This window comes from Pseudogymnoascus verrucosus, assembly GCF_001662655.1.
Source record: "Pseudogymnoascus verrucosus strain UAMH 10579 unplaced genomic scaffold scaffold_55, whole genome shotgun sequence".
Lineage (NCBI taxonomy): Eukaryota > Fungi > Ascomycota > Leotiomycetes > Thelebolales > Thelebolaceae > Pseudogymnoascus > Pseudogymnoascus verrucosus.
The window spans coordinates 165,067-180,264 of NW_017263706.1; the positions used below are offsets into that span (position 1 = coordinate 165,067).

At 47.8% G+C, this 15,198-nt stretch overlaps 6 protein-coding genes across 6 annotated transcripts; 3 read left to right on the forward strand and 3 right to left on the reverse strand.

Annotated features, from left to right (window-relative positions):
* Positions 1–181: 181 nt before the first annotated feature.
* VE01_08949 (uncharacterized protein) lies at positions 182–1,902 on the forward strand. The gene is made up of 5 exons (XM_018278366.2): positions 182–695; positions 755–849; positions 901–1,137; positions 1,188–1,392; positions 1,442–1,902. Exons 1-5 carry the CDS (start codon positions 470–472, stop codon positions 1,744–1,746), a joined length of 1,068 nt encoding a protein of 355 aa, XP_018126680.1. The 5' UTR covers positions 182–469; the 3' UTR covers positions 1,747–1,902.
* Positions 1,865–3,516, reverse strand: VE01_08950 (uncharacterized protein). The gene has a single exon (XM_018278367.2). It carries the CDS (start codon positions 2,702–2,704, stop codon positions 1,967–1,969), a length of 738 nt encoding a protein of 245 aa, XP_018126648.1. The 5' UTR covers positions 2,705–3,516; the 3' UTR covers positions 1,865–1,966.
* Positions 3,517–4,159: 643 nt separating this feature from the next.
* VE01_08951 (uncharacterized protein) lies at positions 4,160–6,151 on the forward strand (the record flags this gene model as incomplete). The annotated part of the gene is made up of 2 exons (XM_018278368.1): positions 4,160–5,498; positions 5,568–6,151. The coding sequence occupies 2 exons, from the start codon at positions 4,160–4,162 to the stop codon at positions 6,149–6,151; spliced, it is 1,923 nt and encodes a 640-aa protein (XP_018126647.1).
* A 907-nt stretch (positions 6,152–7,058) lies between these two features.
* VE01_08952 (uncharacterized protein) lies at positions 7,059–7,521 on the forward strand (the record flags this gene model as incomplete). Its single annotated transcript, XM_018278369.1, has 2 exons — positions 7,059–7,276; positions 7,380–7,521. The coding sequence occupies 2 exons, from the start codon at positions 7,059–7,061 to the stop codon at positions 7,519–7,521; spliced, it is 360 nt and encodes a 119-aa protein (XP_018126646.1).
* A 1,970-nt stretch (positions 7,522–9,491) lies between these two features.
* Positions 9,492–12,075, reverse strand: VE01_08953 (uncharacterized protein). Its single transcript, XM_018278370.2, has one exon. The coding sequence runs from the start codon at positions 11,594–11,596 to the stop codon at positions 9,521–9,523; it is 2,076 nt and encodes a 691-aa protein (XP_018126645.2). The 5' UTR covers positions 11,597–12,075; the 3' UTR covers positions 9,492–9,520.
* Positions 12,076–12,737: 662 nt separating this feature from the next.
* Positions 12,738–14,647, reverse strand: VE01_08954 (uncharacterized protein; the record flags this gene model as incomplete). Its single annotated transcript, XM_018278371.1, has 3 exons — positions 12,738–13,884; positions 13,936–14,141; positions 14,198–14,647. 3 exons carry the CDS (start codon positions 14,645–14,647, stop codon positions 12,738–12,740), a joined length of 1,803 nt encoding a protein of 600 aa, XP_018126640.1.
* Positions 14,648–15,198: the final 551 nt, after the last annotated feature.

Sequence of the window (15,198 nt, forward strand, 5' to 3'; positions counted from 1 at the left end):
TTGTTCAAGAACGCTGGGATAATACAAAGTGCGAAGCCTGTTCGATAGAGGTTAGAAAGCGGAGGGGGAGCCAGTCGGGCCCCATGCTCCCGAGCCGCGATTCCCGATTCGCTTCAACTCCGAGAATTTCTCCGGGGGGGGTCAGCGATACCACTTCGCTGTCAATGAGGAGAAAATTTATACCCATTTCGTGGTAAAGCTATTTCAAATGTGTCTATGCACTCCGCAAGTTTCGCCGGAGAAGCTGTCGCTTCTGAATATTATAATTTGGCGCGGGTGATTCGTAATGTGGTTGATATCGTCAAGAACGACCCTTGACACCACCATTCTCTCGACTCAACACATGAACAGCTCAAACCACAGTGAAAGCCACGCATTGAGCACGTTTCTCTTATCTGTCATTTAGTATTTCCACGAGTTATATCGCATTTGATCCAGAGCATCTCTTGTAGAAAGCTATTTCGTCACAATGCCTTCCCAAGAGGCCATCGTTCCAGCCGGAATTACTGCTACCATTCGCGGAGGCAATACTGAGGCTCAGACTAGATGTCTCAAGCCTCTCGTTAACTCTGGTTCCCTTGACAAATTTAACCATGCGGATCTAACACCAGTTATTGGCAGAGAGTTCACTGGCGTTCAGGTTGTAGACTTCCTTGGAGCTGACCAGCAGCTCATCGATGATTTGGCTATCACAAGTAAGACAGGCTTGGATCAATACACATATAACCCCTACTAACGTGGTTTTGATATCAAGTCTCAGAACGTGGCGTCGTCGTTTTCCGGGCCCAAGATATTACCCCGCAGCAAATGAAAGAGCTTGCTGAGAGGATTACCCAAGCCGGAGGGGCAGTAAGTCTTTCCAAAGACTATAGATCCATTCCCAAGTTAATCCTTCTACAGCCTGAATCATCTGGCCTCCATATTCATCCGTTAACAGAGGCTGGTAGCGAGCTCGGTGACCAGATCAGTGTCATTAGCAGCGAGAAGCAAAAGAAGGGCGGCGGACTAACTCATCAGCTGAGCGACGTATCTCGCTTTGCCAGTGCTGGATGGCATTCGGATATTACCTTTGAACCCGTGTCATCTGATTATGCTATGCTTAAAATCCACACCCTGCCCGCCTCAGGTGGTGACACGGTACGCCTTTCACGTGTCAACTTGAAGATCTGTAACTAATAAGACCACAGCTTTGGGCCTCTGGATACGAAATCTATGACCGCCTATCACCAGCAATGCAGACATTCCTAGAGGGCTTGACTGCAACCCACGATGCGAGGTTCTTCCTTGATGAAGCAGAGCGGCTTGGGAATCCTCTTCGAGATGGCATCCGTGGCTCGCCGCTGAACTTTGGTTCCAAGCTCCAAGCCGAGCATCCCGTTATTCGTACCAACCGTAAGTGTGTTCAAAGAATTTATGGAACTCGCCAACTCACTCTTTACAGCTGTCACGGGGTGGAAGTCAGTATTCGTAAATAAAGGGTTCACAACTCGCCTTAACGGCGTAACAAAAGACGAGTCAGATCTGCTCCTGGGCTATCTTTTCAACATTGTTACACAGAATCACGATGCGCAAGTGCGAGTGAAATGGAACAAAAACGACCTCGCGATTTGGGACAACAGATCTAACTGGCACTGTGCGACGTATGATTACGAAGCTGCCAGAGCTGGTGATCGAGTCTGTTCCTTGGGCGAAGCACCGTATCTGGATCTAAACAGCAAAAGTAGGAGGGAGGCTTTATCTTTGTAGATACAAAGATGGTGGGAATCAAGTTATGCGACAAACGAACGACCATGCGGAAATTTCATCATTCGAGTAAGTATTGTTACGAGCTTTGGGGCTCATTTGAAGGCCAGAAACATAGTATATAACTTATTACAATAATCAATTAACAGTCTATCTACTCAATCATAAATACTATATCCAAACACCGATGCAATGCAAACCATTCTCTCCAACCATCCATCGCCTAAGCACTAGCGCTCCTCTTCGCAATCTTACAAGTGATCAAACACTGCTCCACCCCCTTTGCAATGCTCGCTGGAATCTTCCCCTTGAAATCATCAACCTGCGCTCCATCCACCGCCTGTCCAAAAGCAGCGCTGACCACATCCTCGCTTAACGCGAACAGCTCCTCCGCCACCTGCCCGGTGCCCGGGTCCTCCGAGTTGAAACTCGCCACAAATGTAGCCGGCTCGCACCCGGTGTTGAACTGTGTGTGCACACTGCCCTGGTAGAAGATCGTCATCTGGTTGGCGTTGACATCGTTCTGGATCAGGCGGCGCCCGCTCTTGGCGTCGCCGGCGGTCGTGAAGACGCCGTTCTCGACGATCATCTCGGTGTGGATTGTGCCTTGTGTTACGACTTGCAGCTCGGTACCGCGGAGATGAACGTGAGGGGTGTTGAATCCGCATGGACCGAGGAATCCAACAGCCATCGCAGATTGTGTGCCTACAAGGGCTGGGAATGTCTTGCGGTTTGCGAGGGTGATGTCGCCCCCAAGGCCGCCTTTGCCACGGTTAACATCGAAGTTGAAGAGGAAGGAGGCGTGATCGGGAAGAAGGGCGATGCGGTCTGCGGAGGTGTCGGCGAGCGAGAGCTGAGCAGAGAGGGAGAGGGTGGAGTAGTCCCTCTGGGAGATGGGCGTGGCGATGGTGGTGGATGTGAGGGAGAGTATGGCTGCGGCGAGGAATGGTGTGAGTTGCATTTTGGCGGTTTGTGGTGGTGATTGGTGAGGTGAGACGAGAATAAGAATCAAATGATTGAATTCAGGAAATGATGCGCTGTAGAAAAGCTGAGAAGACTGAGAGAGTAGATGAAGAAGCTGATGATGATGAAACAAAAAGATACGATACCGGCGGACCAACAGGAGAGTTATATACTCAACACCTACTTACTTACCACTGTCAATATACGCTGACCGCGCCTCCGCCCAGGCCAGCGCGACAACAACCGAATCTATTCTCATCCCATCTCGCAAAAACTCACCAACGGTTTACATCAAATCTTCGACCCATCAGCCCATCCCACGTCAAAGGTAAATCTCCCATTCGTCCAGCACCCGCTGACGTGAGAAAAGCCCCAATCCAAAAATATCCCAGCCGCCAGCACAAGCGCAAGCGAGCCAACGGCAGCCGTTTTGTTTACCGTTCCCCTGTCCGGATCGTGACGCGCCCGAGGGGCCAGAATGCGCCACACCGCCCGCGGCTGTGCATTGTTTCGTTTCGACCCGGGAGATTGCTGATCCGCGCACGGTGTTGGACGGATGGGGAGATTTTGGCTCTTAGGCATATAATCAATTATTCCCTCTTTGGTATGAGTGGATCAGATGGCGGGTAGTGTAGGATTCCGGGATTTGATGGGTGGTCGTGATAGCACAAAGCTAAGCTTGGGATGAGGTACCAGGGGTGTGCAAGATGAGCTGTACGTACATTATCCACAACGGTAAGCAGCCACTGTATTGTTCACTCAACAAGATGTCCAAAATTAAGCCCGAGGTTTTAGCATGTATACTCATCGATGAGTAATTATCGCTGCGATAGCTCGAATTAGCATATGAGTTCAGTCAGAATACACAGAAGTATTGCATCTATGAGTACTTACTAATTAGGACTAGCGTGGTTTAGTCATCAACATATTAACGAAATGTCGGTGACGACTTATGAGAACAACTCTTTCATACTTACAAGTGTAAACGCTTGAGTTTAAGCACTCAATACTATTCCAAGTATATTTTAGTTATGTCTCTTATCTTTCATTTCATTCTACTCATACTCGTGTTGTTTTATTTTTTATCTGCAGTAGTTCACAGCGAGAGAGTGAACTATACACTACTCTCCCTTATTCATAATATACTCCGTTCTTTGTTTCTTTGTTCTTTGTTTGCCAATAGTAGATTAATTAAATTTATCGAGCATGGAAGGGGCCACAAATTCTACGATCTCTGTATTGGTTGTGAACTGTGAGGATCTTGTTATGTACTCTTTTAGCACCAACTTTTTCACACATTGCCCTCGTGTTGCCATTTGTACCATCGGCTTCATTCACTATTGAACTTTCTCTTACCTTACATATCTCCTGAAACTTTGTTAGTATGAAACTAACAGCAATTTGACCACCGGTTCCTGCGGTGTACTAATATGAGCCAGGATGAATCTCAACAATGGGAAACTTGGAGATTGCCCAGGGCGCCGAAGCAAATGATCCTCCTAACTCAAAGACATGCGACGTTCAGGCTGTCAACACCCCGGAGATTGCCGAGGAAAATACAGATATAGATCAGTTTGGAACAGAGTTAGGAGGAGTTGAGGCCAACGATGCCTCACAGATCGCTATCGTTTCCCGAGAGATTACCCCTCCAGGCGACACTAAAAACAAGTTGTCAAACCCGGAATCACAAGCAATTGAAGTTATGGGCGCCACAGAGGGTTTCCAGGGTGAAACATGTACAAATGGTGGCTCTGGTCCAGGATCACAAGGAGCTGGACAGTTGGATGGGAATAAACAAGAACTGGTCCTTTGGGAAAATAAGTCGCCGAAGGAGCGACTATTAAGCCGAGAATACTGTACCCAGGCATGCCTCTTGGGACTCAAGAGAGGATCAAACCTCGATGAGAGTTGTCCAAACACAGCATCACACCGCGTATCTGAGGGCAGCATCCACCACCCTATCGACGAGAAAGCCTTCACCCGATTAGCTCGAGAAGATCTTGCCCAAGATCTTGCGAAGTCCACAGGTGTTTATTCTGTACGTTTAAACATGAATGGCACCACAGGAACCCTCTTCAAACTCATGTTGCCACGCTACGAGTATGTTTTTGTGGGTAAAGGGACCACGTCAGAGTTCGTTTTGAATCTTCAACATGAAGCTTTAGTCTATGAACACAGACTCAAGAGTCTCCAGGGCCAGTCAGTGCCTGTATACTTAGGAAGCATCGACGTTGACTTGGTCATAAGATGGGCCATAGGCGCAGACCAGATTGTGCACATGATGTTGATGTCGTGGTCTGGTGATACGATTCCTGAAACGGAGGTGCCAATTCTCGAGGTGAACCGGACTCTGCAAGAAGTGATCCTTAGGGGTGTCATTCACAACGACGTGTTCAAAGACAGTAGGGACTGGGCTTCTGTGCGCAAGAACATTTACATCTGGTCGACCGACAATGTGAAAAAGCACCTGTTAAGTCAGATGCGAAAAGCTGTCTGCTACCCCAACGTCCGTAGGCGCAATATGCTTTGGAATTCTGAGAGGAAGCGCGTCATGTTGATAGACTTTGAGCGTTCTATCATCCTTGATGATGAATTGGATGGGCCAGACCAAGCTGACCAACCGAAGAAATCCGAGCAATTGGAGCATCCAGAGCATCCTAGGAACCCTGGTCATCCCGAGGAACACGGGCAACCTGGACAATTGAGTCCAAAGCGAAAGGCCAATCCACAAGATGCGCTTTCATGGAAGAAGACCAAGGTTTATGGCGCAAACTTCCCAGGTCGTAGTCTTGGTTAGTGGCCACAAATCTAACGGGTGCGGCTTTTTATATTTAAGCTAACTCAACGGTGCGGTTTTATAGGGGTTTTGGGTACTTTGCCAAAAGAGTTGCGCAAGATCATATATGAATATGCCATCTCTGTCGAGCCTTGTTCTCATGGGGAGCCGAACTCAGGATTGGGATTATTGGCCACATCGGCTTTGATCTACAAGGAGGTTATTCCTCTGATCTACCAGTCTCAACTATTTGGCATCGAAATTGATACGGAATCTCGAGATTTTGCATACAAACATATCAAACCCGGCCGTGAAGATATTTCTTGGGGCGTTTCTATTGAACATCTATCAACTGATCTGGTTGACTTTGTTCAAAATCTACATGTTCGAGTCAAGCCTGGGGACGAGCCTTTTCACACATCTCTTCATGTTGCAATGGTAAAGTTTTGCCACGAACTACAGAACAATACTCATCTCCAGTCTCTTCATATCAGCATAGAATTCCCCACGAGCAGCAAAAAAGATGAACCCTGGGCTATGTTTTACCTTTTGGAGCCGATGAAGATGCTACTCCGGGGGGGGGAGTTTGAGATTACTATGACTTCAGATATAAGTGAGGACAACGCTAGGAACACTCGGCTTATATTTGCCTACAACAAGCGCCAATAAAATCCCCATGATGTATCGATTTACCACGGGCAGCAAGGTGGGAAAAGAACGAGAGGCTCTGGCGTTTTGGCAGCCGTGAATGACATTAGTACATGGCATATGTCCCCCTACAATGTATAACCGCACTTTCAAGCCGTCCCCTTGAAATGTGACAGTTAGTAATATATTCCTTCTATCCATTTACTTTAGTTTGTCATAGTATCCCATGAGCTTTTGGCCTTAACATCAGATGTTAGCGTCTATGGAACGCTTCAGGACCATAACAAGGAAAGCACTGCCTCATAAAGACATAAAAAAATGAACAAAGGCTCGGGCACTGATGATTTACTCCGCCATTACGAGCGTCACACAATTTTTGTACAGGTAAGTAAAATAGGGGTAGATCGTAAGCTAGCTGTGGCACAAAGTGTAACCACATCGTCCATAGAACTGCACACAACGACGGGGGCTCCCCGCATCGTCTGTAAATGAGACATTGTCTCCAGCTCTACCAACGCCTCGATTTAATGCGGTTACGCAAGTACTTCAAACATACTTCTATTTACTAACTTATAATCTAGTATCTAGTCAGATTTGTGTTGCCATGACTGCCGCTCGGGTTGTAATAAACGCAGAGCTACGATTATCATCCCCCTTCCAGAAGTCCACAAAGTGTCTCGCGATCATGACCGCATAAAGTAGTAACTGTTTCACTGCATTCCAATGAACTAATAAAAAAATGCAGCAAAGTCCTTGGCAGTTCTCAGGTGAACTGAAACCACGTCCGATTTCGTAGCGAGTGAAGAGGGTCATATGGTATATAAAGGGGTTTCTTCCCATACCCCTTATAGTCGACTACCATCTCGTGCAGAGCCATAACCAACCAACTGTTCAAATTTGAATACTTCGTAGAACCAAAAACTCCAAAATGCATCTAAAGACCTGTGCCCTCTCTGTCGCACTCCTATCCGGACTCGCCTCAGCATATGTTCCGATCGGATACGGCCAACAGCTCCAGAACAACGACCAAGCCAACCATTGGGTCGTCTGGGTGGAGGGAAAATCAGCATGCCCAAACAGTCGCACCCTTGGCCTGTTGGTTAAAAGTCCATGCGGTCAGAAATTCAAGTATGATGGTGTCGAATAGTAAGTACACCCCCTTTACCCGCGGTGGCAAACCTTGAGTTCCATATGACCAATTATCTGCCCACAATTGAGCAATTCGTGCTAACCATCATTTCTTCGGTAGCAAATTGGCGGATTGTGATCAGAGCAACGAACCAAAATCACTTGTTAGCGGCGGCGTAAGTTGGAGCTGCAAACTCGACCACGATAAGATCAACTGCCATAGCGGTACTCACGACATTGTCAAGCATGGATATTGCAAATAAATGCAGTTTCTGCGCCTGGAGGAGGGGCAAAAGTGAGCTAGGAAATATAAAGCCTACCGTCGTCTTGGTTGGGGGTACTGAGAAACTTTGTAACTCCTGCACCAAAATCCATCGATGGTACTTGGGACATTCGGCATATCATTCCAGTTGCACTCAATCAGCTTTTAAGCCAGAAAATCTGACAGTCGTTACCGCCCGTGATAGTGCACAATAAATTTGATCTGTATGTTGACGATAACCTATATACAGAACGTCTTAAGCTCCAGCAACTTTCATCACACCAGTCAACTCACTACATCCATCCATTCCCCAGTGACACCTTTTAGACACCAGAGCCCTCCGCGCATCTCGCACTCGTTTTCCCACAATCAGTTGCAGCCCCATAATCGCAGCATGCTCCGCCGGCGCCACACTGGAATGCATGTGATGCCACGCGCTTCGTCTTGACGGCGTACGTACCGGCGCCGACGACGCAGTTGCCGCAGTATATGCCTGCCTTGATGCCGGTTACGCACGCGCACCCGTTGGAGCTGCAGGCGCGTGGCTCGAGGCTGGCCGCGTTTACGGTAGCAATGGAGGCGATGAGGAGGAGGACGGCGGATTTGAGTTGCATCGTGACGAGTGGCTGGTGGTTTTGGTTAGCTTCAGGGCTGTGAGGTCAGGAAGGGGGTCGTACTTGGTTGGACTTTGGGACTGGTAGATACTGTTCGTTGGGTGTTATTTATGCGTTGATTTTAAGAATCAGCGAGTTTAATGTGGCGTTGCTGCATATTTATACCCCGCCGTTGATATTAACTTACCTTTATCTACGCAGCAATGAAATGCCCGTCTGACATGTTAACTCTAATATAAAGGTAGAGCTAAGCAACCCTAGAGTAAGAGCAGTCGAGAATTCTAGCCTAAAACAGAATGATTTTCCGGCTTGGACGGCAAGGATAGGTCCTTGGCCGTGGGCAAAGCGGTGAGAAGCGGGGAGATCATCGACCAGATTCGTTGACAGATTGAGCACATGGCAAGTTGCCTGAGTAGGATTATCCCACTACTGCACCATGCTTCACAACACTTTGTTGTAACATAACTACGTAGGCTTGAACAAACAGCAGATAGGAGGCGTAAGCATGGAACGTTACAGTTCGTTTAGTCGGTATAAGCTTCCTAAAAGGACTATTGAAGCAGTAAGATGTGCAATTGTTTCCCCGACTTTCTTATCGGGGCGTGGTGGTTGAGACCCCTGTAAATGCGGGGTAGCAAATCATTTGAAAAGCTTTAAACTCAATCTCAAGCCACTCACTGTATTTACGGAGGTGTTGTTCATAAGTTTTGTCAGTGGGGCCAACTATAAAAGCCACTCGCATGGCTACTTCCAAATCGCTGGTGTATCTTCCCTTATATTTTATATGTGATCGATACATGAGTTTATGCTCCTGTGCACAAATTCTGGGGTCCCATGCTTGCTCCACTGACAAAACGTTTGAACAGCACCTCCGTAGTAATTTAGTAATGGCAAAGAGGGCGTAGATTTGACTGCAACCAGCCTAAAACCCTGGTTTTAAGTGTGGCGCACATCGTTGGATGACGGGGAGGAACAGAGATATATTCATAGTTCCCCACACTCTGCCATTAACATAATCCTCTTGTGGAATGCAGTACAGCCGAGATTTGACTATAGGATTTAGTTGTGTTTCTCCTGCCACAATGTTTTTTTTATAGGCGATCTCTAGCCAACTCCTCTATATTGGTACAGGTGAGGCTGGTAGGGTAATGTACGTGCTGCGAAGGGAGGCTATCAGCGCACGCGCGCCTATAATACCCTTGCGTAGAGCTGCAAGGGAAACATAATTAGAGCTCCAATCGCTGTCCTTATGAGGGCCAACCTGCGCATTCACTAAGACTGCAAGGCACTGGAAGCAGATCCTATTGCTAACCCTAAACTGACCAAGAACCAACACCTTACACTGCGACTCATAGTTGCTCCTGTACATATTAAAGGATGTACATATTAAAGGATAAGAAAAGGCAAATTTGCAGCCCTAGAAACTCCTGGACTTCCCATCAACGACCGAATTGCTTCATTGTAGTCACCATGCGTGAAAAGACATATCCACTCGTCTGGTGTAGATCCAGGATCATTGCAAGGCAAGGCAAGAGGGCAGCCATTATAGAGAACAATTTTAAAATCGTCCCTATCTTCATGATGCCACTCTATTGCTGCCCCAATTACCCTAGGTGCACCATTCTCTTCTGTCGATTTCTTAACCACATACGGGTCATGAGGATTGGTGAAAAGATTAATCTCATCCGACCTGTGTATCGTGAGATTTGGGGAAGCTATCATAAGTGTTTGAATCAAAGCATTGCGCTGGCCATCTTCGTGGTAACTCGCGAGATAGGGAGAAAGCCTATCCCGAGACCACGAAAGTGAACTGAAGCCTAGTCCACAAGAGACTATTGCCGCTAGGTGTAACAAAGATGTTCTCCAAAACGGAGTATCGTGCTCTTTAGCCAATTCTACAATCTGGTCCCACGATGCCTTTGCAACCCTTGGAACCTGTGTTCTTTCATCGAGTTCCCGATTAAGTCGAACATACATCCCTATAATTGCCGTGAAGCATTTTGCGGCTCCTTTATCCCCTAGTACTGCAAGCTCGTATTCCAGTCTCCTTATTGTGTCGTCGGATTCATCAGAGGCCTTGTCGCCGCGCCCTGCAACAGCACGAGCCATCCTTTTAAGTCGTAGCTTGAAGAGCAGCTGCTCGTCGCTTGACTTTTGCTGTGTGGCCCATACAGAATATTGAGATATCCATTCGTTGAAAATAAAAATCCGCGTACGGTATACCGTTTCACTGACAATGGCTAGAATATCGTTTAAATCGTCAAGCTCTGTCATCTTTTGTATTCTCCAGGTGCCCCGTCGAGATGCGTCTAGATATGGCTCGCGATTGCCAAGAAAATAAGCCAATCTTGCAAAATCACCCAAACACCTTGGATAAGGTATATCTGCAGAAGGCTTCTGAGATTCCTCCGCACTAATTTCGGTATGTCCCAGGATTCCCAGGGTCAATTTAGGTTTCACACTCAAATTTAGAAATGGCTGCTCGTGAAAGGTTTGGAACTGTGTTACACAATCGACCCACAATTCTCCGAATTCCATGTCTCTGACATTAGGAGGAATAGTGTACCACGAATATGATGGAAAGAGTGCCAAGACAAAATCTCTGGCTTTAGTGGTCTCTCGGGAGCTGGTTAAAGAACCAACTAAGGTATGAAAGACAGATGCTTTCCCTTCCGGTACTGGCTCCGAGGAGCGAGTGACTGTGCCGTTGTTTAGCATAGCGCGCATGAACTCTTTCTTCAGTACCATGGTTTGTTCTTGTTCATCAGGATTTTCCTCTTCCCCAACAGGCCAAATGAACTGCCCGCGCTCGACCCATGCCTCAGCGGCCTTATCAAGCTCAGTAAGTTCCAAATATGCCTTCTCCCACGTGACGGAAGATTTGGCCCGCTTGGCGTTTTCACAGACAGTGAATTGAATTGTCTGGGAGAGATTTGTCTCTTGTAGAGGCCATAGTCGATGTGACCAGATTTCATCAAGGCCATGTTGATGATGAGATTTGAGATGTTTAGCTGCGTTGCTGGCTATGTCATAATCTTCGAGTTGCCCATTTGCCCCACGGACGCGATTGACGTTCCACTTCTCATCGTCTATCAGGTCTAGCAAACTCTCACAGCATGGACCGAAGCCACCGTCTTCTCTTACAACAATGGTTTTCGTTGCATTCATGTAGACAGCGGGAATATGCTCGACAACGGCTAATCTAGCGTCCTTGTTAGACTGGTCCACGACCAAGACGTCCATCCAAAATAGTAAATGGCCAACCAAAGCTGGCAATCTGTCCTGGATAAATCTAGCTTTCTGTGGAGACACGAGAACCTTTTCCGCTATTCCTGGGATTTTCGTCCACGAGGCTTGAGCCCATATGTGTGATATGGCAATATATGAAGACGACTCGAGAGTTACCTCATGCAGAGACAGTTGTTTATCAACGCCAAAGCGACAGAGAGTTATTGTAGGCATACTTGGGATGGTGATAGCTGCGTTTCAAATTTGATGGGCAGTACTCGGAGCAAAGAAGAGAAAGACAGAGCAAGAAAAGCAAATCGCGCTGAAGGCAAGGCTTAAGCCACAATCTACAAGCACCACTTCAACACAACACACCATTGGCTTATTAGGCAGCAAGCTTCGTCGAGCCGTGCTGATTCGTTTGCCCAGTGTATTTCGATTTGGATGCGCTGCGCCTTTACAAGATTCTTCTTCTCAAACATGTAAGGGAAGGGCTTCCGCTCAAACCACTCTGTGTCTAGTTGCTTGCCAAACTTCTGCTAACGACAACAGTCGAGTACTGCCAGCAAACCCGTACTTTTCGCGCTCGCCATTTCTTCAATATCGGCCATGTAAGCAGACCCTCTTGTCGCACCAAGAGAAGTTTGAATATCGTTGGTTTAATTTTGGAGGTTTGGTTCCGTCGTTAATGTTGAGGGAACCGGACATTCCCATGGGGATACTGCAGGATTTTGCGCCCAAAATGACGGGTTTTCCTCAAGGGGTTGTCCAGCTCCCCGGTTGGTCCACGCACTAGCCGGTGGCGCCAGCCAAATGTCTCGGCTTCAGCTTGGGCTGAAAAGACCCAATTCTTCTTGGTTCGAGGGTTTCCCTGGACCTACAAATAACATATGGGCAAAAGATCATATACATAGACCCGTAGATTAGTGAGTAATTCAATTGATCATATTATTATATTTTACTTTATTCTACTGTGAAGCTTCTGCTCTGTTGCCTGAAGGGATTGATTACAGTGACTAGAGATTCTCACACGATTTTGGGTGTGGTTCTCCGTACTTGTAATTCCCTCCAACAGCTAAATCACTTCGCCCCACTCACCCCGCCTACCCCACTCCCCCTGGTCACCCTTCAGTTGGCAAGGGCCCACGATTCCGCGCTATGTCTATTAGTACGATTGAGACTATTATCCAGAGGATACGCCAGCTTGTGTATGGCAGAGCGGACGGGATGCTGAATTCTCTTGAGTCTCTAGTCGTATGTGGGAGTTACTTGGATATTGTAATATAAAACGCCCTTTAACACAGGCCATCATAACCGACATATTGTAAAGACGATTACTCAAGGTTCTTTCAAAGTATTATTATTCTTGCCCTTCCTAAGCACCTACGTAATAGATGTTAGGCTTTGGTGGGGTTTTCATACGGTCACCGAGAAAGTAATCAACGTGATGAGACTGCATGTATCCCTTGAGTGTCATGGCGTTGCGGTAGGCCGGGTTGTGCGGCAGCGTATAAAGGCGGATGTCCGACGGGATGTTCGTGCTGAAGATGAGAAGCTCATCGTAATTGGCATTTGTAACAACAACCTCCTCGCGCCAGTCGCCCAAAATGTCGCCGAGGAAGAGTGGGTTTCGGGTCGACACGCTGCCACCGTAGTCGCTGATCTTGAGAAATCGTGGCATCTTTCCAGACACACTTGGTTTCAACCAGTCCCACTGCTCGAATTTCCCGTCGTTGTAGAGTTCCATGAGCGCGTCGCCATCCCACCATAGACCTAGCTGTGGCCATGGTGCTAAAGTGGTGTCTTCTTCGGTGAGCTTGTTGGTTGCCGCATTGTAGACGCCGTCGAAAGCCCAGACCTCCATGCCCGGGCTCCGTGGGTCAATGTCACCAGCCATACCGCGTGCGACATCGCCTACCTCGGTGCCAAAGTGCTCCCAGATAAGCTTTCCGGTGGAGGCGTCGTATAAGTACTCCATAAGGAGACTGGGGTTATCCTGCTGGATGCCATAGCCTTGAAGACCTGCGCGCGATGGATCCATCTTGGAAATATGGAACCGGTCGCCATGGCCAATACCCTGACCTGCCAACGAATACCGCAAGGTGCCATCGCCGTTGAGCGCGAAGCCAATCTCGCAGACTTCGTCCTTTCCATCGCCGTTAAGATCAATAATGCGCGTATTATGCCCATCTGAGGCATCCTGGTCACCTCGTACCCATCTCCACGCCAATTTTACAGCCTTGCCGTCAAATTTCCAGGCGGCCATGATAAGGTTGAACGCACCCTGACCCGGTTGGCGGTTCTTCATATAAGTTACAAGATGCGGCGTGACACCGTCTAGGTAGCCGACACCAAACCGGGCTGCAAGAGGGCCATCAGACAGGTACTCGTTTTCAATATGAGCAGTGGCACGTAGCGCTCCTGTCTCGCCGTTGATAATGGCGATATATTGGTCGTCATCACCATTTCCACCACTGAAAGTTTTCCCATCTCCAAACACGACGCCGTTTGCGATTCGGACACTTGCATATCGTTAGCTACATGAGAATTTAGGGGGTTAAGGTGTAGCCTACGCAACCTCAGCCTTTCCATCGCTATCGAAGTCATAGACAGTAATTCCATCCCAATGGCCGACGTTCAAAGCTGATGAGCCAGGCTCAATGTTGTTTTGATTCACACTGTTTGGTCCCATGTTGATCTCCCATAAAAACTTACCATCACTGCGGTAAGCTTCAAGAGTACTGGGCGCTGTCTGCCGGTCGATCACATAGTCATACTCCTTTAAACACGTCAGGCATCTGAAATCCGCCCTGGGGGACCACATAAATAACTTACTCCGTCTCCATCCAGATCGCCAACCCACAGGTATTTGATAACGCCACCCGATTTGATCGGGATCCTGACGACTGGCTCTGCAGCATTGTTGGCCGCCAAGGTGAACTTGCCGCTGTCGGCCGCTTCCTTGCCGTTAAGCACTGGTCTCACATGGTACGTGTTGCTTTCTGCCAAGTTGGGATTTAGGTCGTGGAAATTGGTGCCGCCAGTCAAGACCTTGGAGTTGAGAAGCTTTGGGTTGCCGGAGCCGGTGGCTCTGTAGACGTTGAAGCCAATGCTTTCATCGTCAAGCCCTAGCAGCCGCCAGCCTACCAAAACGGCTGTCTCGTTTGAACGGACTGCGACGACACCACGACCAAGGTTCTCCATGGGCCTCTGGGCCAATGCGGCAGGTGCGAAGACTGCAGTGGTAGCGGCAACCGCAATTACGATCTTGGATAAAACGCCCATGGTTTCTAATGAAAGCTGAGTCGCCGTGAATCGAATGGACAAAGTTCGATGAGGATAAACGATTTAAAATCCGACATGATAACATTATTATATACTTCAAGCTCCCTTGCACTCTCAATCGGCCAATATATGAGAACGGAGTTTCGGTGTATTTGCAGCGGACAGTTGTCCGGATGCGGATCCCCTGAATGAAACGAAGAATAACCCTCATTGGAGGGAAATAAACAATTGCCTATGCCATTAGTATCTCGGACAGAGACTCTCTCCGCACTATGGGATGGCCAAGTTCATGCATACTCTTTTCATCCAATATTTCAACATATTGTCCAAGCAATGGGAACTTAAAACACGAGCCGCCCTATATGTGGAGTAAGCAGGTCAGTTCATTTAATCTCATCCGAGCACCTACGACACAAATTAGCCGTTTTCTAGCATCCTCCAGTTAGTTGATAGTGAAAACATGACTTCTGCCAACTTTTCTGACATTCGTATCTGTTCCGGCCCAACCGCGAATATACCGTATTCGTGGATATGCTGGCCCATTCGCGAAT